Below are 25,372 nucleotides of genomic sequence, written 5' to 3' on the forward strand. Positions count from 1 at the left end.
ACAGAGGACAGACTGTTCAGTATCCGTATTTTGACGACCAAGGTTCCAGTTCTCAGATCCAGGTAAACCCATGGAAGTCAAGCAGTGGTGAAGTCTGCTGGCTTACAAACGGATGTACTGTCTGTAATGTATGTGTGGCCGCTCTGTGCATGAGTTAGACCTGTAGGACATCAGTTGACTTCCAGACTGTAATCTTACAGAGCAAAGGGTATGTTTGGCAGTGGTGCGTGGTGTGATGTCTTGTATTCAGCGTGGTGCTGGTGACACACCCCACCTGCGAACAGTTTGGAACATTTGTGAGATCAGTCATTCTCTGTTGCTAGGCAGATTAGCTGAGGTAAACTCAGACAGCCTTTATCTACTCAAACACTGCCACTTTGAATGGTAAAATGTTCTTCTGTGTGGGAATTAAGTGTGTTGTTTTGAAACGTGTATTTAGTATTGTGTTCTGTTTGTGATAGAACTTGTGTGGCTCTTTCATATTTTTTGTTATTCATCCATTGAGTCCCATTGAGCTAGACATCACTTTTAAAGCTCTGACTTTCCATGAAGTATTGCTGTATCTACTGAATGTATTTGATGTGTCTGTATTCTTGTCTGATGTTTGTGTTTCTCTGTTCCAGAACTGTGCCACTGGTTACTATAGAGACGGCAGTGGACCCTACCTGGGTCTCTGTGTGCCCTGCTCCTGTAACGGCCTGGCCAACGAGTGTGACGAGAGGACTGGGAGGTGTCTGGTAAGAACACACATGTACACACATGTACACACATGTACACACACACACACACACACACACACACACATACACACACAGAGAGAGAGAATAGACTGGGAGGTGCCTGGTAAGAACACACATGTACACACATGTACACACGTGTACACACATGTACACACACACACACACACACACACACACACACACACACACACAGGTTCTGACTCAGCACTCAAGAGTGAAGTGACCATAACCGCATATGAAGGTACAATACCTAAGTCATCCCATCTGACTCCAAGGTAAGCCACAGTCCAGTCATCAGTCATAGTCTGGACATCTTACCCATGCCACTGGGCATTTCTGTGGGTCCCCCATGGGCATCCCACCCTACCCGGGTGTTACCACATACTGTTCTGTACCATAGCAGGCTAACCACATTAAAGTATTGACTGATGTGGGTCTGTGTTAGTAGATGTGATCACATGTAAATGTGATATGGGTCTACATTAGCCCCTAGGGGAGCCTTCATCTGTCTCCTTCTGTCACGGATGGCAGGGTGGAGTGGAGGGTGAAAATCTAGATCTCTAAAATCCCATGCAGCACTCTATATTCTCCTCTCTCTCGTTCTCCCTTTCTCTCTCTCTTATCTCCCTCTATCTCGCCCTCCCCTCCCTCCCTCTCTTTCTCTCTCACCATCTATTTCATTCTCGCTCGCTCGCTCTCTCTCTCTCTCCCTCCATTTCTCTCTTATCTCTTCTCATCTTACACAAGCCCCTCAAGAGCAGTGCCTCTCTCCAGGCCTAAGGAACCCAGAGCACTACGGACAGACAGACGCACATGGCTGAGCACGGTCTCTCTCTGCAGTGAATGTCCATCAAAATCACTTTAGTGAATGGATTAGAACAGAAATGTTTGGAATCTCCCTATCATCATCCTCCTCTCTCATAAAAACAACCACCCTCCTTTGTGGTAAAAATAGGATTTATGTAATGTACAGTTAGATAAACCCTGTGGTGGGGTATGGCCGTGTGGTTTTGTCCACAAAAGGACAAAGAGTGTTTAGACTCACTATGATCTTTATTATGGTACTTTCATTAAATTAGTGAGGCTATAGATTCTCTTTGTTACTTGGTTATTTAATAAGAGAGCACTACCTTGTGCTGCTCACTGTCTAAACAGATACGAACGTGTACACTATGATGGATCACAGCTCTATTACTTTAAGACTCTACTATTTAGATTCTCTTATTGGCATGCTCAAGTGCTCTAACCATGTTTTTTACTATTCCTGTGGACAGAACTGCCAATACAACACGGCTGGAGACCGATGTGAGCGCTGCAAAGAGGGTTACTATGGAGATGCTGCCCAGAGGTCATGCCGGGTGTGCCCGTGCCCCTTCAGTGTGCCAGCTAACAGGTCAGTGTCACCAAAGAACCAATCAGTGGCACGCTCAACCATAGTAGATGCTTCTTTGGTGGAATCAAACCTGTGTACTGACTTACTGTTGTTGGCCCAGTATTCAAGTGTTTAAATGTACTCTTCATCATTCCACTATAGTTTTGCAGTGGGTTGCAGAGAGGCTGCTGGAGGGTTCCAGTGTGTTTGTAAACAAGGCTACGCAGGAGACAGGTGTGAACGATGTGCCCCTGGTTACTATGGTGATCCATTGACAGCTGGAGGAAGCTGTAGGCCTTGTGACTGTAACGGCAATGGAAACAGCTGTGACTCCAGGACTGGGGGTGAGTGGTGATGTGACTGAGACATGATGACATATTCAGAAAACCCGCACCATTGAGTGTATTGGTATAGCGTTATTCTCAGTTCATCATTATTATTATTTATTCAATGGCATAATGCATAATTCTGCTCTTTCTACAGTGTGCAAGAACACTTTGGAGCCAGGGGACACTAACACTGATGAGCAGTGCCACGGTTAGTGTCTGTTGTGTAACGTCTGATGGGTTCAACGAGAGGACAGGACATGGGGGCACCTACCTCGTCATGATCAACTACTGATTACACTTGTCTATGTGGTTCTCAGAGTGTGATGACTGCGCCAAGACCTTAATAAATGACCTGCAGCGTCTGGATGAGGAGCTGGCGAGAATTAAGACTCAGCTGGACAGCGCCAGTATCTCCGCCTCCTCCCGGGACAGACTCGGGAAGCTGGAAAATGCCATCACAGAGACCAAGGTACTAATGCGTTAATGGCCTATATGTACTGTTACTGTAATGAAGTGTACCACCATGCCCTCTGGCTACACAGGCCACAGAGAGGGAGGGAGTAGTAATTTATATACACACACAGTGTGCACTTACTTCTCAATGCACGCACACATGCACTTGTGTGCTAACACACATTTCAACACACCCACACGTTTGTTTTACTATCCTTGTGGGGACCAAACAATTGATTCCCATTCAAAATCCTATATCCCCTAACCCGTAACCTAACCTTAACCCTCCTTCTAACCCTAATTGTAAACCTAACCCTGAACCTAACCCTTACGCATAACATTTGTCCTTGTGGGGGACCGGCAAGGTAACCCCACTTGTCCCAATTTTCCTTGTTTGACTATCCTTATGAGGACTTCTTTAAAACCAGAAACACACACTTCTTTAAACCCAGAAACACACACACACGTTTGTTTGACTATCCTTATGAGGACTTCTTTAAAACCAAAAACACAAACATATTATCAAATGACATTTTATTGGTTGCGTTTCAGATTTCAGAATCCTCCTGATCAGCTAATTTTTTTTAATTAAAATTATTTTTATTTTTTATTTCCCCTTTATTTAACCAGGTAGGCCAGTTGAGAACAAGTTCTCATTTACAACTGCAACCTGGCCAAGATAAAGCAAAGCAGTGCGACAAAAAACAATAACACAGAGTTACATGTGGGATAAAGTCAGTCAGTTTGTCCCAGAGCTGTGGGTCAACACATGTCAGAGACCACACTGTACGGCAGTGGTAGTGGTCTGGTCAGGACTTGTTGTAGCAGCAGCTCCTACACTCCATGTGAGCATACGTTAATGTGAGCATTTATAAAGCTAACAGGAGTAAACAAGACACTCTGTCAACCTCTCAAACAGCCTGAGGAGTCAACAACCTGATCCCACTGTACTGGAGCTCTCTCCCTCCTCTTTCTGTCTGTCTCTCTGTCTGTTATTTCACTTGCTTTGTCAATCAGAAAATAACAGTAAACATGACTCTCTCGCTCTTTCTCCTCTCCTCTCCTCTCCTCTCCTCTCCTCTCCTCTCCTCTCCTCTCCTCTCCTCTCCCTCCCTCCCTCCCTCCCTCATGTCATAATAAAGCATTGAACAATAGGCTGTGTGCTCTCTCCACAGTCTCTGGTGAACAAGTTCAGTTCCAGTGTGAACAGCCAGAAGCCTACGGTTAGCCAACTAGAGCAGGACACTCTCAGTGTCAACGAGGATATCAACGCTCTCAAAGGCAAGGTACTGGACTGGAACTTCTTGATGTCTTTTTATTAGGGTTCGTCATGAGTGGGGGAAATTGTGCATATGTTTTGGTGTGTATATGCTGGCTGTGTAGAGCTAATGTGTGTTTGTTTGTTTGTTTGTTCGTTGTCCATTCAGGCAGATGACAGGGCTGTGGATGCCCAGAGAGTCCTGGAGGATGTGGGTAAGACTCATCTAAGAGCTAAAGACCTGGATACTGAAGCTAAGAACCTGCTCAAGAAGATCCTGGGTAAAAAAAAAAATATTCCTGTTTACTCGCTTTTTCTCTTTTTCAATCTCTTTGTCCACCTCGGTCTGTCTCTCTATCATATTATCCTCTTTTGTTTTATTGTGACTTTTATTTCTCTGTTTTCTCTCTCACCCTCTCCTTTCTTTCTTTCTTTCTTTCTTTCTTTCTTTCTTTCTTTCTTTCTTTCTTTCTTTCTTTCTTTCTTTCTTTCTTTCTTTCTTCTCTCTCTCTCTCTCTCTCTCTCTCTCTCTCTCTCTCTCTCTCTCTCTCTCTCTCTCTCTCTCTCTCTCTCTCTCTCTCTCTCTCTCTCTCTCCCCCCCCCTCTCTCTCTCTCTCCCCCCCCCCCCCCCCCCTCTCTCTCTCTCTCTCTCTCTCTCTCTCTCTCTCTCTCTCTCTCTCTCTCTCTCTGTTGCTTTCTCCCCCATCCCACCCTCCCTTTTATCTAAACCTGAATGTGTGTTGGGTGTAGTCCTGCTACAGCAGCTGACAGAGTCTGGCTCCAGTGGCGGTGTGGTGCCCAGTGAGAACCTGGCTAAGATGTTATCTGAGGCGGAACGCATGGTCAAGGAGATGGAGAAGAGGAACTTCAACCCACAAAAAGATGCAGCTGAGATAGAGAGGGATGAGGCCCAGAAACGTAAGACTTCTTCCTGGTTCATTCAATAACAAAAACTCTTAAAATCCCTAAAAGCTATTCTTTCAAAAGATTAGAATATCGACGTCTGATGTTCGAGAACACTACCACATTAGGTTGAGCTAAGATACAGATAAGAGGCCTAATGTCACAATAACGATGTCTACATTGTTTGATACCATCAGCAACCAAATAAAATGGTGAGATTTAAATAAAAACTTCAGGCGAGAATGTCAGTTTCTATTTCTATTCGAATCTGTTCCTCTCTCCCAGTGCTGGACTACATCAAGGCCAATGTGACGAAGCAGTATGATCAGAATGAGGCAGCAGCCAAAAGGGTGAAGGGTCTGTTGAAGGACTATGCAGCTAAATTGAAGGACCTGGAGGAGGCGCTGAAACAGGCTGGGGACATGGTCAAGAAAGCCAACTCTCAGAATGGACTCAACACCGAGGCACTGGAAGACATCCTGGTAATAATAAAAGTCCCAGTACCAGACTTCTAACATGATGGTACTATGAAGTCATGTATAGGCTGTTAGTGTGTGCAGTAACCATGTCTCCGTTGCTATGGTTAATTCATGGTTGGTATCAGTATTGTTTGCCCAATTACGTTTCCATTGGCTTAATGTTCTCTTAACCAATTGAATCGTGTTTGTTCTTCAGAAACGTATGGAAGATCTGAGGAAAGAGCGTAGGAAGGTCCAGGACCAGATAGCCATGGCAGAAGATCAGTTGAAGGATACAAAGGACCTCCTTAGAATGTTGGATGACAGCAAGACAGTAAGCACACAGACCAGCCATGACAATACATCAGGGTTCCCCTTTAATGAAATGTTGATTGTTGGACATAAAAGACTGTAAAAACACTGTGACCCTGTCGTCTTCCTCCTCTCTCCAGGAGTATGAACAGCTAGCTGCCCAACTGGACGGGGCCAGGACTGCCCTCACCAAGAAAGTCAACTCTATGTCCCAGGCCGCGGCCAAAGAGGACATTGTGGAGCGAGCAGAGAAACATGCTGAGAACCTGGCCAAGCTGGCCAAGGAACTACAGGAGTGAGTTATAGGGAATTGGGTCCTGGGTTATGAGGACAGTGCAGTTTCTGCTGGTTGTATAGCTCAAGTTCAAAGCTTTTTGTGTTTTAGGTAATGGAAGTCGCCAGATATTGTTAAAAATATCAATTTTACAGGATAGAACAAAAGATGCCAGATAATAGCTCAGCACAATTAATGAGAGCAATAGAGGCTCAGTGTAAACGACCTACTATTGGAGCCAGGCATTGTGGTTCTGTAACAGGGATGTTTATGTTGGGTGGTTTCCATCCTCAGTGGGTTGTGCCAGATAGATATGCGATCAGATAGATCCCCCACAGGCTGCATGTTTGTTGTTCTGCTTTGTTGAAAATCCATATGCGTGTGTTGACCTGTGTACTCTTGCTCTGCCTCCTTTCCTCTCTTCTCCCTTCCTTCTCTCTCTACCCCCTCTCTCCTCATTTCCTCTCTTCTCTCTTCTTCCTTCTCTCTCTACCCCCTCTCTCCTCCTTTCTTATCTTCTCCCTTCCTTATCTCTCCACCCCCCTTCTTTCTCATCCTTTCCTCTCTTCTTTCTTCCTTCTCTCTTTACCACCCTCTCTCCTTTCCGCTCTTCTCCCTTCCTTCTCTCTCTACCCCCTCTCTCCTCATTTCCTCTCTTCTCCCTTCCTTCTCTCTCTACCTCCCCTCCTTTCCTCTCTTTCTATCTTCCTATGTCACAGTGCTGTGAGGGACTCGAGTGGCCGCTCTGATGTGCGTGATGCCATGGACGCCATTAAGGCCTACAAGAACATCACAGATGCAGTCAACGCTGCAGAGAAGGCAGCCAAGGAGGCCAAGGATGCAGCTGACAAGGCCCTCAAGGTCAGTTCACAGTCCAGCCACTAGAGCCTTATCACAGAGATAATGAATCCTCAGCACCTCAACTTTTATGTGGCTTTGCTTTACCTTCTGTTTTAACAATATTCTTAAACTTCTGGTATTATTTTGCAATATAGGATGTGAAGAAAGAGGACCTGACAAAGAGAGCTAAGAATCTGAAAGACAGCGGGAACGATCTACTGAGGGATGCAGAGGATGCAGAACAAGATCTCAAAGGTATGTTGCTATAAGTTCAAATAGAGTTTTTAGAGTTGGCAGGGAGCCAACCAAATATATGTGGTTTAAATGACTTTGAACTGAACTCTGGTTTGACTCCACAGAGGCCTCTGATCACCTCACAGCCCAGGAGAAACGCCTGAAGGACGCAGAGAAGAAGAAGAAAGCATTGGAGAAGGACCTTATGGACGCTCAGGCAGAGCTGAACAACATTGTGAGAGGTAAACCGGCTCAGATAGTAGGAGGAAGTCTGATAGATCAGCTCAAATTATAGAGAATTACTGATCAATGGAGGAATATACCCCTCTCTTCCTTCCCTCATTCCCTCTCTTCTCTCTTCCTTCCCTCATTCCCTCTCTTCTCTCCTCCTTCCCTCATTCCCTCTCTTCTCTCCTCCCGTCAGATGACATAGGAGACATGTTGGACGAGGCGAAGAGCAAGGCAGCGTCAGCCAATGATACGGCTAGCACCACCATGGACAGACTGAATGCCATCAGAGAGGAAGTGGATAAGATCAACGTCATGCCCTCCGACTCCAACCTCAGCAGCGTCATGGATGATGTGAACAAGTCAGGTGAGGGATCACTCCACTAACGCACGTCTGCATAGGATGGAGGGAATATACACCCGTAGACAGGGCTTCCTTGTAAAAAGAGATTTCTATCCTGTACCAATGAGACTCACCTGGAAAATAAAGGTTGAATTAATACTACTTGTCTTATTTGCTGATATTACCATGCATGTACAGTACTGTATGTACAACGATGTTTGTCCACTCTGTGCCTGTTTTGTACAGGTGTAAAATGGTTAAAAGGTCTAACTATACTCTCTCTCTCTCTCTCTCTGTATCTCCCTCTCCCCCTTCCCTCTCTCCCCATCCACAGTGAAGAATCTGTTGAACACAATCCCGTCTCTGCAGGATAAGATCTCAGAGGTGGAAGAGCTCAGCTCTCAGCTGTCCCCCGTCACCAACATCTCAGAGAACATCAAGAGGATCAAGGAGCTGATCGAGCAGTCTAGAGACGCAGCCAACAGGGTAAGAACAGAACCCACACACACCCACACACACACACCCTGGGTCTATACCCCACCAGATATGCCCACTGTGTATTACCTATTCCCCTTCCATTGGCCATACAGTATACAGGTGAAAGGATTGCAGGTCTAGGTCTTGACAGAGGCCTTTGGTGAATATGTACCATCATTTGTTATTCCCATAAAGGAAAACAATGATTTAACTTTACACTGCTGATCCCTTTAACCATGTACAACCTCTCTCCTCATCTCCTCCCCCTGTCTCTCCAGATTGTGGTCCCTATGAAGTTCAGTGGTGAGGGCCATGTGGAGCTGCGTCCCCCCAGGGACATGGAGGACCTGAAGGCATACACTACCCTGTCCCTGTCCTTGCAGAGACCAGTGAACCCCGACATCGGCAGAGGGGATGGAACACGCAGACGCAGACAGGACAGCACCACCACAGATAAGGGAGACATGTTCGTACTCTACCTCGGCAACAAAGACGTGAGTGGACTGGACAGCACTTGGGTTGCAAAAGGAGGGTATATTATCTAAAACCTTCAAAGTTTACAAGTAAACTACCAAAATGTTGGTATCTTTCAAGGATTTTATGTAATCTATCACAAGACATCTAGTTGCCCTTTTGGGTATTTCAGATTATCACAGGTGTCTGTAATTATCTCTGGCCCTCTGTGTGGGATTATCATATGAAAATATACAAAATAATAATTTTACATTTAAAAAAAAAAATAGAATTACAATACTGTAAAATATTATCCTAAATATAAACCATCAACTTAGTGAATAACAATGGTGTTTAATATGAGTGTTTCAGCATGAAATATTATATATATACATATATACATATATATATACATATATATATATACATACATATATATATATATAAATATATATATATATATATATATATATATTTTTTTTTTTTTTTTTTTTTTTACAATTTATTTGACTATGTCAATATGTATTTGAAGTCTATTTTTGGTCCTGAAACTGGTGGCAGTTGTGAAAAAATAACACATACCTTTTTTCTAAGTTGTTCAAGTATATATTACCAAAGTTACGATAGATTGCCATAGATTTTCTGTAAATTACCAAAATTACTGAAGGTTACGGTAACTTTGGTAAATTACCAGCAGCTTTGTTGCCCTAGACAAGACACAACCTGGCCCTTTTAGTTCCTTGTTCTCCTAGTGACAATAACTGAATGGTATAGATTTGGCAATTTGCTTTATGGTCATAAAACTCTCTCTGGCACTTCAGTCGCCATCCTCCTGATACATTTGAGTCATTTAGCAGACACTCTTATCATTCTTTTTCATACTGCTCCTGCGTGGGAACCCTGGTGTTGCAAGTACCATGCTCTACCGACTGAGCCACACTGGATCATGTTATATAGGATCATTTGTATACTTCTCTATTGAAATAAAGGCACCGTACACATCTGACAGTTTGCTTGTGGTTGGAAATGCTCCCACTGATGGTCCTCACCTCTCTTCTCCACAGTCATCTAAAGACTACATTGGCATGGCCCTGAGGAAGAATGTGCTGTTCTGTGTGTACAAGCTGAGCGGAGAAGAGTATGAGATCAAGACAGACTACATCACTAGGTCTCCCTCTGAGCCGGCATTCTTTGACAAGGTGGACCTGCACAGGTAAAACCATACCTTCGTCCATCTCAAGTCTTAGGAATTGGAAATGTTATTTGAGTGAGTAACCCTGATCTAACGTTGACCTTTTTTACAATCTCTTAGAATTTACCAAGACGCACAGGTGATCCTCACCAAACTGTTCACATCTAATGACCCGGACCCTCCTCAGACCAGCAGTAAGCAGGGAGAGCTGACCAGGAACCTTCTAAACCTGAACCATAGTGATGTGGTCTTCTATGTCGGGGGCTATCCCTCCAACTTCACTGTAAGCAACCCAAAACATTGACTGGAAATGAACATTTCAGTTCCTAGGTGACAGTATTATTCCTGACTATTGAAACATTCTCAGTCTATTATACCTGAAAATGCTTTTGCTTCTATAGCCTCCAGCCTCCCTCAACTACCCAAACTATAAAGGATGCATCGAGCTGTCCACCTTCAACGACAGATTCATCAGTCTGTACAACTTTAAGAAGGCTGTCAAGATCAACCTGGAGACTCCATGCAAGAGGTTGGTTTAGAGCTACTGAAAGCCTAATGAGTTATTGACGGGAGATAATGCTTCTGGATCAGAGGACAACAAAGACCAAAGGTCCATATTCAAAATGCCTCAGTCCTTGTTATACAGTCAATCTAACCTGTCAGTCACTTGACTGCTAAACGTCTGAAGTGGTTAGACTATTTACGCTGAATGTGTAACCTTTTCACAGTGTGACATGCTCCTATTCATTTCAACGAAACCTGGGCTTTAGCAGCACGGCTCCCTGAGAGGCTCACACTGCTCAGCGTAAAATTAGGCCGCAGTTCTATTTTCGCGCCTGAGAACACTGCCAGCGCACATCCAGTGTAGCATCTAAAAACTTATAGTTTTCCTCATACCCCAGGTAGTTATGAGTGTTTACATCTTCTAACCTTAACCCTATTCTGATTGAATCCAGGTATATGCAGCCAGTGGTGTTTGACTACTTCGAGGGGACTGGCTATGCCAAGGTGTCCACCCAAGGTGTCATGGTGTCCACCCTCCTCCTGACCCAGACCATCTCCACTCGTTCAGAGAATGGGCTTCTCCTCTACATTGGAAATGAGGTAGGCTACTTATTCTTTCTACTGGGAAACATTTGGTGTGGTAAAGTTGATGACACTTGAATAGCTGTTGAAATTCTGTACTGTTGTCAGTCTGTCCACTGGCTGTGTTTAACGTTGCTTGTTTTCTTCTTTTCGTAGTACAACTACTACAGTGTGACGTTCGAGAGAGGCTACGTTGTCATCCACAGTAACCTGCTCAGAGAACCAGCACGAAGCACCACCAAAGTCTTCCCAGTGGTAAAGGCAGTTAGATGCTAGATAGATGGATGGTTGGAATAATTTGTCTGTTTGATCCGTTTTGATATTTGGTTAATTGTAGAATTTGCATTGTTTTTGCTTAAATGGTTCCCCCTGATTTTTCCTTCTCTTTAGGATGCAGATTCGGCAGAAGTGTTGATCATCATGGAGTCTAAAGGAAGCCAAGAGATGAAGATCCGTGTAGCAGGAAATGAGGTGGTCAAGGCTAATGTCCAGTACACCCCTGGTGACTATGCAGACTACTACATCGGTGGCCTACCACAAGCCTTGAGAGAAAGGTGAGTGTTTTTCATCCACTTACTAGGAACATTATTATTATGTTTGGCCCATGTTTGGTATTCCATTTTCCATGATCAAACTCTGCCCATGTTACATGGGTGTTGAGTAAGTTTTAAATCGTTATTGGTAGTACACTGTTTCCCTAAACCTACACCATACAAGAGGAGTCTAAATAAAATGGTGTTTTGTGTGTTCTCGCTCACAGACACAACATCACCTCCCAGCCACTGAAGGGCTGCATGAAGAACGTCAAGCTCAACAGCAAGTACCCCAACTTCCAGGAAAAAGTGGGCATCAGCCGGGGCTGTCCCAAGGACCTCCTGGTAAGTCTTCACCTTTCACTAAAGTTTTCAAACGTGGTCAACACAGTAAGTCAGTGTTTTCGGGTCAATTTGAATTGAAGGTAGCCAATTCAGTTTGAAAGTAATTTGTCTGTAATTTGTTGAGATGATTTTAAACTTTAAAAAATGTTAAAACCTTTGAAATAAATAGATTTTACTTTTAAGTTTATTGATAAGTCATTGAAAATAGACTGCCTTTTTTCAATTATTGAATTCTCACATAAAATCAATACCATGGAATTATTCATACCAGTATGATATTTACTTACTGGAAACTATAACTGATACTGTCAAAAAGCCATTTCTGTGTGCCAGTACCATTTCTGTGTGCCAGTACCATTTCTGTGTGCCAGTACCATTTCTGTGTGCCAGTACCATTTCTGTGTGCCAGTACCGTGTATTTTGATGCTGTAACTGACTCCAGCCCACTGTTAGTAACAGCATGATAATGTCTCTGTGTTCCAGGCATCTCGTAAAGCAGAGTTCAACGTGGGCAGTTCTCTGTCAGCTGCTCTTAAAGGCTTCAGCCTGGCCAATGATATCACGGTCTCACTGGGATTCAAGAGCTCTGAGAAAGAGGGGCTTCTACTGCAGAACGCCGAGTCGGTTAGTAGACTACAACACCCATTTTTCTCTCTCTGAGTCTCTCTTTCTCTCCCTCCCTCCCTCCCTCCCTCCCTCTTCCTTCCTTCAACAGTTGCTTTAACAGTTTAGCTTTAGGATACAGCAAATGTAAGTGGACTGACTGTTTGTTATCCCCACCCGGTCTCCGACAGAGCATTGGTGCCATCGAACTTGCCTTGGTCGACGGCTACGTGGTTCTGACATTCAAAGACGAAGTTTGGAAATCTTTGAAATCAAGCAAGCAGTACCAGGATGGCAAATGGCATTACCTAACTGCCACCAGGAGAGTCTCTCCTCAAAGGTAGAACATCAAACAGTCAAGATAGATTGATAGAAGTCTATGAAAACCACATGTTCGGAAAAAAAAGTGAAATGTTACATTTATCCAGTTCCATGATGGATTGGTGAAGATTGAGACTATATGATTGTTGTGACAGTACAGTACACACTCGCTATACCGATTGGTAACCACTGACACATATACTGTAAGTACCATATATGTGAATGCATGTCTCGTGTTGCCCTACAGTATTGAGCTCCGGATAGATGAGGATGATTTGGGAGGGCAGATAACCTCAGGTTCCTTCAGTTCAAACCCAGACTCTGTGTTCCTGGGGAAAGACACCTTCAAAGGCTGCATCTCCAACCTCTACCTGAGAAGGTAAGCTCCCATCACTGTGTATTATTACAATGTCTAACGGTAGTAACAACACAGCAGTAGTAATAGTTGTTATGTACATGTAGTGATCATCATGGCTGTCGTCGTAGTTTTATTTATTCAACCTTTATTGAAGCAGGGAGTAATATTGAGACCCTTATGCAAATGAACTCTGCAGAATACAAAAAATACACATTGAATATGAAATGCAAGTAATTAATTACAACATAACATAGCATAACGTAGAAGTTTATTTTTGCAGGAAGGTTTCATGGTAGTTTTAATGTTGACATTACACATTCAATAGTTCACGTTTCATAGTGCACTGATGTCCTGATATTAGATACTATCCTGGTTGTATCACCTCCTGAAAGTTGCTGTGTGTGTTGTGTTGTGTTGCAGGCCTGACTCTCTGTACAGAGCAGAAGACCTGAGTCAGTTCAGCTCTACAGGAGATGTGCTGCTAGATATGTGTAGTGCTGACAGACCTCCACAACTGATGCTCGACCGAAACACCTCCAGGAAGGTGAGAACGAACAGTGAACTCAGCTAGCCCAATTTACAACGATTCACTTACAATAATGACCTACCTAACTGATGACTACCTTTATTACCAAATAACTTGTGAGACCGTCAGGAAAGCGTCATGTTTTTTTGTATGTTTTGTGTTCGTCAAACCAATCACAATTGTATTTTTTTTCCCCTTGTCCTAATGTTGGAACGAGACAATCCAAGTTTCCAATAACATTGTACTATGATTACCTACTGTAGCAACAAGCCAGTCGTTGGTGTCAGTTATCACTTCAGCATCTATCCCATGCTTCACATGTATGTTGCGTTTATGTGCTGTTCACAGTGTTTTGTGCTGCTTTGTTTCCAGAGATGAAGAGAAGGACGACCTGCCAACTAATGAGGATGAATTGATATTGACATGAGAAATATGAGCATCTCACACAATGTTTGCACAAGCCCATTGCTATTGTACTGCATGGACATCCACATCATCATGACTACTATTATTAAATACAAACTAACTATTAAAAACAATTATTTAATGAGCATTGTTTCGCTTTTGATTTGTACACTGTTCTATCTTAAGTTTCATGACAATAAACCCATTTTCTGACCAGTGATTAACAAGCATCTATTAACCCACTCATTCACTATCATCATCAGTCCATTTGGTAACAACCAGCCTGATGTTAGGTCATTGCCCTGCCTTCACTCCTTTTCTGCTCTCCCTATTAACAATGACTAGGACCAATGAACTACTGAATGATCTATGGTCTATACAGAGATACTATCATAATAGGATATACTATCATAATAGTATTATACTATGGAATGACAGAGGGTGTATTATTGGAACATTGCACTAGGAATGAACAGTATTAGTTATGGTCTGTGAATACCTGGAATGTATACTGGAACATTACACAGAGTATTGAGTAAAGCAGTGCATCATTGTCATGCATAAGCAGTGTTAGAGTTTGTGTGTGCATCATAGTCATGCACACATAGTTTGAGACCAATCGATTAATTCTGTTCCAGCCATTACTATGAGCTTGTCCTCTCCATTTAAAGTGCCACCAGCCACCACTGACTGATGTATGCTCTCTCAAGCATTTTTACCTGAGAACCTTGGCCTCTGTCTATCCAAATGATTTGATCTTCTAAGTCTCCAACAATAAATCAACCACTAAGCTCACTTATCTCTTTCTTTGTGAGCACCTGTCAATCAATGTCACTCTAAACACGTCAGCTCTGTTGATTAAAATGCATTAATAGACCAACTCTTCCCAATGAAAACATGCAATGACTAACAGATTGGCACAACTGTATGCTAGGATTACAATTACCCCCATTAATAATATAATATCCATACAGTTTTGGTGGAGTATTTAAAATGGTGCCAAGCGTGAGTGTCCTATTTGGTTGTTTATAAGCTATTTCTTCATATGCATTTTTATTCATGCAAATACAGTACACGCAAGCAGATCTTATAAAGATTATGTGTATACTAAGAGCATAGACATGGCACACACATGTTCAGAGGCAATTATGATGAGGTATCTTGCCAAAAGAATGTATGCCATATCAAAAGCTACACACACTGGCTCCTGCCCTCATTCCTTCCCTCCACACCATACCTAAACTGAAACAAAACAACAAAATGGCAGACTGGGAAGTATCATGTCATTTTTGTGGAGGAAACATGACTTGTGATACATCTCACACATCTTAGAAATGAGAAGATCGTGATCGTGATTCAGGTTTCAGTAAAGAGATGCAAGCCTATCAACAGATTACTATTCACAGCAGCTTTCACCCCCAAATGGGAGACATCTTTAACAGTTTCTAACTCCCAGAGGCCTACAGTAGACAACAAGGAGGACTCGGGAATGAGAATGGGCTCATAACTGTTTTCTGTGGAACACTGAGTCTCCTTGTTCAGTTAGTTGACCTTGTTCAGTTGGTTGACGTTAAGGTTTCATTGAGCAGAGTGTCATATTCACCAAAGCTCTATATCCTCCTAAATCTGTCTTTGCATTTCAGAATCACATTTCCATTGACTAAGACAAGTCCCACCCCAGTGCTTTGTTGGAGGTTAATCGCATACACATATTTAAACCATTGTCTCTAATATTGAGTTCCCGTTTCTCTGTGCCTGTGTGTGTTCTGTATAGGATGGTGTTATTGAGGTGTCAGATGACAGTCTCTCTGTGTGTGCACACCCTGCCCTGGTTGAACATGCTTACCACATTGGGGGCACTGTGAGTAGCCTGAGCTATAGCCTCACTCCCCAGGAACTCCAGCCCAGGTGAGTAGGCAGGCTCACACATTCTCTCTCTCTCTGTCTCTGTCTCTCTCTCTCTCTCTCCTTACTTCCTTACCTACTTACTTCCTTCCTGACTCATGTCTCTTTCCTCCACCAGACCTAATTTCTCCCTGGACGTGAGGACCAAGTCTGCCAAAGGCCTGTTGTTCTATGCAGCCACCAGAGGGGGGAGCTCTCACGTGGCTCTCTACCTGTCCAAGGGCAGGATCAGACTGTCAGTAGACAAGAGCAAAAAGATCTTCAACAGGGAGAAGTACAACGATGGAAAGTGGCACTCGGTCAGTGGGTTACAATCTAAGACAATCTGCACTCAGTAATGTTGTTTCACGTCATATATTCACAAACAGTTGTTTGCAGTAGTTGTTCAGTAGTTTTTCAATGTTTCATGAGAGAAAACTTACCAAATCACTCCATGGCACTATAATCAGTCAGTGACAGGGATGTACATTTATTTGTCCTCTGTGGTGACCTCACCTCTGCAGGTAATATTCAGCCTAGAGAAGAAGAAGTTCCGGTTGGTAGTGGATGGTATCAGGGCTCAGGGTGGACAGCTAACCACCTCCATGGAATTGATCTCTCCTCTTTACATGGGAAGTGCTCCTGATTCCTTGAACAAAGAACTGAAGGTAGCCAACACACACACACACACACACACACACACACACACACACACACACACACACACACACACACACACACACACACACACACACACACACACACACACACACACACATGGACACCAGTGGAGGCTGGTGTGGGGAGTTATAGGAGGACAGGCTCATTGTAATGGCTGGAATGGTATAAAAGGAACCAAGTCAAACGGGGTTTCCATATGTTTGATACCATTCCATTGATTCCATTCCAGCCATTACAATGAGCCTGTCCTCCTACAGCTCCCCCCACCAGCCTCCACTGATGGACACACACAGGCACACACAGACACAAACACACATACAGTATACACTCACACCCCCAAAATTGTATTGTATTTTCTCTTTACTTTCAGTGGAAGCGCCTCCCAAAGCAAGGTGTGATTGGCTGTGTGCGCAACTTCAAGATGAATGGCACTCCCATGCCAGAACCAACCACCAATAATGGTGCTGGTCCCTGCTTTGACGGACAGGCACAGAGTGGGGCCTACTTCTCAGGAAGAGGGGCATATGTCATTATCAGTGAGTAGAAAACAAAATATTGAGATTGGTAATATGGTGCAGGATAATCTCCATTAACCCAGACGTAAAATCTTGCATAATTTGGTCAACTGCGTGATTAACTTCTGTGTTCATACGTGTTAGAAATTTAGAGTTCTGGCAAGAAAGGAAGTCTCCACCCTCGCAAAAGTAAAATCTCAGCCAAAGCCCCCCCTCCGATCCGTGTGGGCACACGCGCCAAGCACTCGAGGCGAAGAAGTTCAAGCTTTGCCTTCACCCAATTCTGATATGTTTAAATAACCAGTGATGAAAACCCCACAATCAGAACTACTGCAGCTCGTTATCTCACACATCCCATTCAGTCCCGTCAGATTCTTCAGTCTACATGCTGAGTCTGCCCACGGGAGATTACGTGCATGATGAAGATGAGAATCATAACAACGATGAGGCTGATGATGATGTCTGTTCCAGATGATTCCTTTGTTGTGGGCTCCAGCTTTGAGGTGGTGTTTGACATCCGTCCCAGGAGTCTGACTGGTGTTCTGCTCCATGCGGGGGACTCCAGCAGGCCTCGCCGTGGGCCCAACACTGGACACCACCTCAGCCTCTACATGCACAGAGGCGAGGTGAGCCTGCCCTGCACTATGCTGTCTGGACTGGGCCAGTCACAGCCTTGAAATTGTTTCCTAGACACATGATTCCTTGGACTAGTTTGACCCCTCAAGTGCTAGATTTGACCTTTCAAGCTGACCTTTCAGACATCTCAATGGTTACATTTGACTTTCAAATCATTTAAAACGTGATTCTAGTTCAGGCTGATTTTAGGCTGAATTTCCTTTGCAGACACTGGTACCTGAGCAGCCATAAGTCTGTTGTGCAGTGTTGTGATGCACATGTGTTTCTCCAGGTGGTGGCACGGGTGAACAATGGAGCAGGTGAATTCAACGTGTCCGTCCAGCCCAAGCAGCCCTTGTGTGACGGAATGTTCCACAGAGTTGCAGGTACAACTTTAGTTATAACATTTTATAATGTGCCTCTATTCAACTAGCTAGCTACAAATTCATAGTAATAAGTATATTTAATATGTAATAAGTGACGCCCATGGGGAATAAGTGTGTTTGTGTGTGTTTCTCACTTCAGTGATCAAGAGGAACAATGTTGTGGAGATGCATGTGGACACCGAGGGTGACCACAAAATAGGACCATCCTCCTCGTCCTCTACTCTAACCAAAGACCCTCTCTATGTAGGCGGCATTCCAGGTAGGTACACTGGAGGAGAGGACAATGGATTTACAACTACATTCAAACTCTTTCAGACCTGGAGTCCACTGTAATGAAGCCCCTCTTGTATTTTACACAAATAATAACCTTTACATCCTATAGGACGGTGAATGATAGATCAGAGATAGAATCAAAGATATAGTCACACTGAATTTAGACTCCATCACTATTTTGCCTCTTGAATATAGTACTGTATCTGACTCTTCCTTGTGCAGAGACGTCCATGCACCTGACCCTCCCTGTCACAGAGTCCTTCGAGGGCTGCATCCAGAACATGAAGATCAACGAGGACCCGGTTTCCTTTGAGAAGCTCTCTGGGGTGTTCGGTCCAGTCAACCTCAGAGAGTGTCCTGCTGAGTAGAGTCTAGTCCATGACCACATCCTGGGATGTTCACTGTCTACTGGCTGCCATGTGCAATCTAATCTAAAGACAGAGAATGTGTGTGTGTGTGTGTGTGTGTGAGTGTGTGTGTGTGTGTGTGTGTGTGTGTGTGTGTGTGTGTGTGTGTGTGTGTGTGCGCACGCACTCACATTTGTGTTGATAGGTATACGAGCGGCTCAGAGATTCATGTATGTTGCTCTGTATGAGGAAACTAAAGATAAAGAGAGATGAGCTAGTCTGTAGTGTTACACTATAGTATATTTATTTTGTGATAAACGTGTTCATTATCACCATCTTGTTATTGAATATATTCTAATATTCTAATGTTGTACCATCTGGGTTAGACATGTCTGTTTCACCCCATTAGGCTCTTCCTTTGTGCTTCCTGTCCTCCTCCCCCATAGTATATAAAAGCTTTCCTTAGATTTTAGAGTGGATGTGGTGTGTGTTTGGTCAGTATTGCATCATGGCCAGCAAATTTAAGCAACCCTGCACTTTAAAAAACAAATGCCATGTTGACCAGTTAACAAAGAAAATGTCAGTCACAACAATGGACTCGATTTAAATGACCATTCTGTATCTCTTGTGACATGTAACTCTGAACTGATCCATTTTTTGTATGTAGGGCCTACTATAATTGCATTGGGATATTTCTTTATGTGAATGTTGTCTTTCAGAATCATTTTTAATCATCAATATGGATTCAGGAATAGTCAATTCTTGGTGAAAATTCTTGGGGTGGCAAGTAGCCTAGGGGTTAGAGCGTTGGACAAGTATCCAAAAGGTTGCAAGATCAAATCCCTGAGCTGACAAGGTAAAAATCTGTCTCTCTCTCTCATTGAAAATAAGAATTTGTCTAGTTAAATAAAGGTTCAAAAGCAAGACATTTTCCCTCAGTAGATTAGTCTCGAAAATGATATTCAACTGAATTGGGACCACTGAGAAATGTAAAAAACTAAATATTTATTTCGGTTTTCTCACATACAAGTGGATATACCTCAGACTAAGCTATGTATATAATTGTGTATAATACTTGATTACTATTTTCCATAATGAAACATTCAGTGCAAATGTATTCACTGTTGGCAGTTACACCAGCTACCATGTACTTTACACTTGGCCACCCTTTATTGTACATGTATGCATTCCTACCTTTTGACCACTGATATCATTCAACATTTGTGAGTGGGTTAATCATGTCTGTCCATCTGTCTGTCTTCATTGCCTATTTATGTAAATTCTGAATGCTTGTAAATTCTTTTGAACTTGGTGTTTAAATTTGATGTGTAACCTTTTAATAAAATACAGCAGACAGCATGCCCATATCCAATATTAAAGTGTTTTGGATATTATTCTGTACATTATGCACATGAGTTGATATATAGAATATAGAGCATATTACCCTCTCCCTGATGTTTTTACATATACCTGCTGGAGCCAGACAGTATTGGAAATGTTGGATAATTAGTGCTTCTCACCATGTGCACACTTAACGCTCATTGGCTAGTCCCTGTCGACAAGAAAAATATGATCGCGCAGCGTTTCTATTTCGGCACGTACCCCGACCCAGAGAAAGACGGACATACAAAAGGGTGAAGAAAACGATGTAACTCAACGGTATTGTTGTACCGCAAACACTTTTTGCTAGAATTAAAGTATTATTTATAAGAACATGAAATAGCCGTTGTTAGTTCGAAGTAGGCTACTGCTAGCAGGCTACTGTACAGCAGTTGCAACGAGACGAGGTGCAGTGCACACCTCCCCCACAAGTCTAGCCGCTGTCACTTCCATTTCACCGGTGTGTTTTGGTTCGATAGGCGGTGCGCGCTGACAATTTGTCAATCAGTTGTCGACACTAAATAGACTGGTTGTGATCGATGGCGAAACCAGAACCAGCCCAGCAACATGTGGAGGAGAAAGCGGAGGAGATTGACGACGCAGAGTTGGCATTTAAAGGAATAAACATGCTGCTCAACAACGGATTCAAGGAGAGCGACGATCTGTTCAGAAAATACAGGTCAGACGGTCCCGTCCCGTAAATAATGAGATGATAGACTATCACTGTAATTGGTTAATTAATTTAGGAAATATTGAAATTGAGGAGCTATCATATTCTGTTTATTTTTTTCGATTGTGCAAGCCCACGTGAAACGGATTATTATAGGCTAATGTGTTGCAATGTAAGTTAACTCATGAGTTTCACGTTTCAATCACCTACTACAGCAACAGCTCTAACAAATTACATCTTGACATTGGGTTCCAAGTGGCCCATCCAAGTGTGCAAGATCACAATGGGGACTCATACTGTCCCTCATCAGTTGTCAGTGTGCATTGATGCTTAAACATGAGACAAAAATAAATCACATTTTAGTCATTTGGGCCAAATGTGTACCTTTTGGCTAGTATTTGTGCCTACACACGTGGTATTCTGTCTGTGTGCCTGCACACGAGTCCAAGTACACACACACACACACACACACACACTTTTATTGGTGTATCCTCAAGTGGACCAAATAAGGAGGGTGCAACTGAGGGAACCTACACATCTCATGACATACTGTAGCCATTACTCAGTGAAGTGTGAAAGTCGTCCATTACACAGCAGATAGAAGCAAAGCACCTTCTTCCTCTAGTGTCAGTCTCTGTCACCCCTGCAAGCTCTCTCTCTCCCACAGAGCTCTGTCCGTTTGTAGACACCTCTCTCTCTCCCACAGAGCTCTGTCCGTTTGTAGACACCTCTCTCTCTCCCACAGAGCTCTGTCTGTTTGTAGACACCTCTCTCTCCCACAGAGCTCTGTCTGTTTGTAGACACCTCTCTCTCTCCCACAGAGCTCTGTCTGTTTGTAGACACCTCTCTCTCTCCCACAGAGCTCTGTCTGTTTGTAGACACCTCTCTCTCCCACAGAGCTCTGTCTGTTTGTAGACACCTCTCTCTCTCCCACAGAGCTCTGTCTGTTTGTAGACACCTCTCTCTCTCCCACAGAGCTCTGTCTGTTTGTAGACACCTTTTTCTCTCTGCTCACTTGCTCTGTCAATCTGTTGTTAAATACCTTATGTTGTTTCTCCCCACAGCTAGCTTCTTATACACCTCACTCTTGTCATGCTAGATCATTTAATTCAGTGTTTGTTTGTAGTTCTGTATTATGAAATGTTTCCCTTTTCCCCTCAATGTAAAACTCTTGACTCCAAGCACATTTGCAATAGTTTATATCAGTATCACTTCACTATTCTGCTATTTTGAGAGGCTTGTTGTGATGAGCAAGCCAAACTGGACTAGACATATACAGTGAGCTACAAAAGTATTGGGACAGTTACACACTTTTGCTGTTTTGGCTCTGTACTCCAGCATTTTGGATTTGAAATTATACATTGATACACAAGTGCAGACTGTAAGCTTTAATTTTTGGGGTATTTTCATCCAGATCGGTAAACCGTTTTGGAAATTACAGCACTTTTTGTATGTAGAGCACCCATTTTAGGTGACCAAAAGTATTGGGACAAATACACTTGTGTATTAAAGTAGTCAAAAGTTTTTAGTATTTGCTCCCAAATTCCTAGCATGCAATGATTACATCAATCTTGTGACGCTGGATGTGTTTGCTGTTTGTTTTGGTTGTGTTTCAGATTGTTTTGGAGTAACTTATTGTAAATAAAATCATATGTTTCTATATACTTCTACATGAATGTGGATGCTACCATGATTACAGATAGTCCTGAATGAATCGTGAATCATGAGTATGGTTGCAAAGGATCAGAAACTTAGTGGTAAATATCTGGACATTTTTCATGGGAAGTTACGCCCTGGAATTTGGGGAATTTTGCTTAAATTCATTAAAAAGGTTAGCTTACAACAGTGGACCTTTTTTTGTGGGATACACAAGGACATTTTAGACCTTGTGGCATATTGTGGTTATACTATCCCCAATTAAATGGAATTGCAACCCTCTGCATGTACAGTGCATTCTTCCATCACATGTGCAGTGCACTCTTCCATCACCTGTACAGCTTATTCTCAAGATATTGCACACTAATGAGATGCTATTGAGCCCACACGACTAAACTGTCTGAGCCAAGGATGACATGCTCTCCGGTAAGTTTTGAATACAATACTGGGTGGGGTGAATATATTTTACATGACAAACATTATTTTTTGTTAACGAGTAAATAGTAGCCTACAGCAAAGTGTTTAAATTAGTGATGCACCGATATGACATTTTTGTCGACGATATCCAATATTTTCCTTGCTTGACACCTATAACCGATATTTAAAATTTTACCGGCCTTTTAAGCATTCTAGTACAGTTAAATAGTTAACACACACACACATGGACACAGTGGTCTAAGGCACTGCATCTCAGTGCAAGAGGCGTCACGACAGTCCCTGGTTCGAATCCATGCTGTATCACATCCGGCCGTGATTGGGAGTCCAGTAGGGCTGCACACAATTGGCCCAGCGTCGTCCGGGGTAGGCCGTCATTGTAAATAAGAATTTGTTATTAACTGATTAACTGACTTGCCTAGTTAAATAAAGGTTACACACACACACACTGACCAAAAAGTTATTTTTTTGTTGGCATTTAAGTATGTCCCCATTACCAGTAAAACCATAATCAAAACCAATTTCTTTCACTTACTTGCTGTGCTGTTTTGTTGTTCAGTCGTTTCATTCTCAACCAGGATTTCTATGGGACACCTTTTTGGTCTTTGCGTGTCAAAAGGTGCACGCTAAATAACAATTTGTTACACAGTGATTACACTATTACTCGTATTTCATATGTCACAACGATTCATCGATACGTATGCTATGATGCTGGTAAAGTTGTCTCGCGCGGGGAGCACGTGATGCCGCAGAGCTGAGCAGACGTTGACAAACCGACCTCTTCAAAGTTATTGTATTATTACCTAAATAACAACATTGAAACAATATTCTAACATCGGCTGATAAATTGTCAAGTACTTACCTTCCCAAAGAGCCATGGACCTCCGACCGAGAGACAAGAAGGACGACCAAAACGTTGTTGATTCCCAAGATAACGATAACGCTACAGCTAGCAAGATTAGCATTAGCCCTCATAACTCAGACGACAGTTCCAGACTGTTGCTCTCGGCAGCCTCTTGCGAGCCTGACGACATGCTGGCTACTATCCTCCGGGAAATTCAGGATGGTAACAAAGGTCTTTCTATGAAAATTGATAAGAAATCGGCTGAACTCCATTCTTCCATTGACGACCTGAAATCCTCCATGAATGATCTTCTCTTGAGAACGACTGAGGAAGAGTTGCGCATTAGCACAGTTGAAGATACCATCACTCAACATGACCAGGTCCGGATACAACTGTAGAAGGACAATGCTAACCTCAAAAACAAGGTAGACCAGATGGAGAACCAGAACAGACGTAGTAATATCCATGTGGGGGGATGGAAAGAGGACAGCGAGGGTCGTGACCCGGTCCGTTTCTTCACTCAATGGATCCTGGATGTCCTAGGTATAATCAACTTCCCCAAGCCGCTGGAAATCGAACGCGCCCACAGAACATCAGCGGCAAAACCCCGGCCAGATGAGCCCCCACGGGCCGTCCTGATCAGGTTCCTCCGTTTCCAAGACAGAGAGAAGATACTGCAACTCGCAAGAGCCAAAGGGGACATCACCATCGATGGCAAGAGGCCTTTTCTCGGATATGAGCGCGGATCTCGCCAGACGTCGCAAGCAGTTCAGACATGCCGCCAAAGCACTGAAGGAGAATAACATCACCGGCTACCTCATCTACCCTGCGCGGATGAAAGTTCAGTACAAAGGCCAAAGCCATTGGGAGAAGTGCACACTTTTCTCAAAGAACTGCGCAACATCTGAGCCAGGACAGTCTCTCTGGGGGATAAGATGCAGTTTGTTTGTTTTCTCTTATCTGAACTTCTGATATCTTCCGGTCGCTATAATTAATTTGTACATTTTCAACTAACTGTATCTTTCCGGGGTGAGTTCTATTACATTTACAGGAGAGTATATTTTGGTTTAGTCCATATCCACTGGGCGAAGCAAATAAGTGGGTTTATGCCCACTGCTGTCCCCCTCATTTATGTTAATCTTTTGAAAAGAGACTCAAGCAGCCCTTTACCGTGGGCCATAAATATCTATTCACAATGTTTGTTTTCAACTTAGAGAGCTCGCAGGTTTTAGTTTATGCCAAGGTTTAGCTAGTAAGAGCAAGATGGAAAGTGAGCAGCGACGTATCTCTACAAGTGTATTCATGTTTGATTGTTGGGATTGTTGTTTTAGTCTGACAATCGGGGTGGGTGGGATTTTTTGTATTTTTTTTTCTTCCTTTTTTCTATGTTTATTGTTTCCTTCCTAAAGAGACACATGGGTCACTTCTGTGTTCAAACCAAAGTTGAAACATTTCCTAACTATCTACATGTGATAGATTTCCATTCAGTTACATATTTGAAACCCAACCTATGCTTAATCCACTGAAAAAAGTCACATTCAACGTAAAATATCTTAATAACAGCCCGATTTTAAAAGGAAAAGAGTCTATATATACATTAAGAAATTAAAGGCTGACATTGTGTTTTTACAAGAAACACATCT

General features: G+C 43.0%; 2 protein-coding genes across 6 annotated transcripts in view; both read left to right on the top strand.

Moving 5' to 3' along the window:
• LOC110530407 (laminin subunit alpha-3) overlaps nucleotides 1-20,119 on the top strand; it is a 115,798-nt gene extending 95,679 nt beyond the window's left edge. For 4 of the 5 annotated variants that reach the window (XM_036986043.1, XM_036986045.1, XM_036986044.1 and 1 more), the window contains 36 exons: nucleotides 624-737; nucleotides 2,015-2,133; nucleotides 2,275-2,456; nucleotides 2,596-2,649; nucleotides 2,759-2,910; nucleotides 4,070-4,180; nucleotides 4,322-4,433; nucleotides 4,903-5,070; nucleotides 5,341-5,537; nucleotides 5,731-5,847; nucleotides 5,966-6,120; nucleotides 6,819-6,960; nucleotides 7,095-7,194; nucleotides 7,299-7,415; nucleotides 7,598-7,768; nucleotides 8,079-8,230; nucleotides 8,500-8,715; nucleotides 9,739-9,887; nucleotides 9,987-10,149; nucleotides 10,268-10,395; nucleotides 10,823-10,970; nucleotides 11,109-11,207; nucleotides 11,343-11,506; nucleotides 11,713-11,830; nucleotides 12,314-12,454; nucleotides 12,625-12,773; nucleotides 13,002-13,133; nucleotides 13,533-13,656; nucleotides 15,818-15,951; nucleotides 16,067-16,247; nucleotides 16,452-16,595; nucleotides 16,979-17,144; nucleotides 17,595-17,749; nucleotides 18,031-18,124; nucleotides 18,264-18,383; nucleotides 18,620-20,119. In XM_036986043.1, the coding sequence (XP_036841938.1) occupies nucleotides 624-737; nucleotides 2,015-2,133; nucleotides 2,275-2,456; nucleotides 2,596-2,649; nucleotides 2,759-2,910; nucleotides 4,070-4,180; nucleotides 4,322-4,433; nucleotides 4,903-5,070; nucleotides 5,341-5,537; nucleotides 5,731-5,847; nucleotides 5,966-6,120; nucleotides 6,819-6,960; nucleotides 7,095-7,194; nucleotides 7,299-7,415; nucleotides 7,598-7,768; nucleotides 8,079-8,230; nucleotides 8,500-8,715; nucleotides 9,739-9,887; nucleotides 9,987-10,149; nucleotides 10,268-10,395; nucleotides 10,823-10,970; nucleotides 11,109-11,207; nucleotides 11,343-11,506; nucleotides 11,713-11,830; nucleotides 12,314-12,454; nucleotides 12,625-12,773; nucleotides 13,002-13,133; nucleotides 13,533-13,656; nucleotides 15,818-15,951; nucleotides 16,067-16,247; nucleotides 16,452-16,595; nucleotides 16,979-17,144; nucleotides 17,595-17,749; nucleotides 18,031-18,124; nucleotides 18,264-18,383; nucleotides 18,620-18,765 (5,034 nt within the window). In that variant the 3' untranslated portion in view covers nucleotides 18,766-20,119. Of the gene's footprint in view, nucleotides 1-623; nucleotides 738-2,014; nucleotides 2,134-2,274; nucleotides 2,457-2,595; nucleotides 2,650-2,758; nucleotides 2,911-4,069; nucleotides 4,181-4,321; nucleotides 4,434-4,902; nucleotides 5,071-5,340; nucleotides 5,538-5,730; nucleotides 5,848-5,965; nucleotides 6,121-6,818; nucleotides 6,961-7,094; nucleotides 7,195-7,298; nucleotides 7,416-7,597; nucleotides 7,769-8,078; nucleotides 8,231-8,499; nucleotides 8,716-9,738; nucleotides 9,888-9,986; nucleotides 10,150-10,267; nucleotides 10,396-10,822; nucleotides 10,971-11,108; nucleotides 11,208-11,342; nucleotides 11,507-11,712; nucleotides 11,831-12,313; nucleotides 12,455-12,624; nucleotides 12,774-13,001; nucleotides 13,134-13,532; nucleotides 13,657-14,010; nucleotides 14,839-15,817; nucleotides 15,952-16,066; nucleotides 16,248-16,451; nucleotides 16,596-16,978; nucleotides 17,145-17,594; nucleotides 17,750-18,030; nucleotides 18,125-18,263; nucleotides 18,384-18,619 lie in introns of those variants that run through there. The other variant, XM_036986046.1, reaches the window with a different exon arrangement.
• Nucleotides 20,120-20,293: 174 nt separating this feature from the next.
• The window catches only part of LOC110530410 (tetratricopeptide repeat protein 39C), a 33,126-nt gene continuing 28,047 nt past the window's right edge, over nucleotides 20,294-25,372 (top strand). The window contains exon 1 of the mRNA XM_021613433.2: nucleotides 20,294-20,803. Within this exon, the coding sequence (XP_021469108.2) occupies nucleotides 20,664-20,803 (140 nt within the window). The 5' untranslated portion in view covers nucleotides 20,294-20,663. The remainder of the gene's footprint in view (nucleotides 20,804-25,372) is intronic.

Source organism: Oncorhynchus mykiss, chromosome 8 (genome assembly GCF_013265735.2).
Source record: "Oncorhynchus mykiss isolate Arlee chromosome 8, USDA_OmykA_1.1, whole genome shotgun sequence".
NCBI classification, from domain to species: domain Eukaryota; kingdom Metazoa; phylum Chordata; class Actinopteri; order Salmoniformes; family Salmonidae; genus Oncorhynchus; species Oncorhynchus mykiss.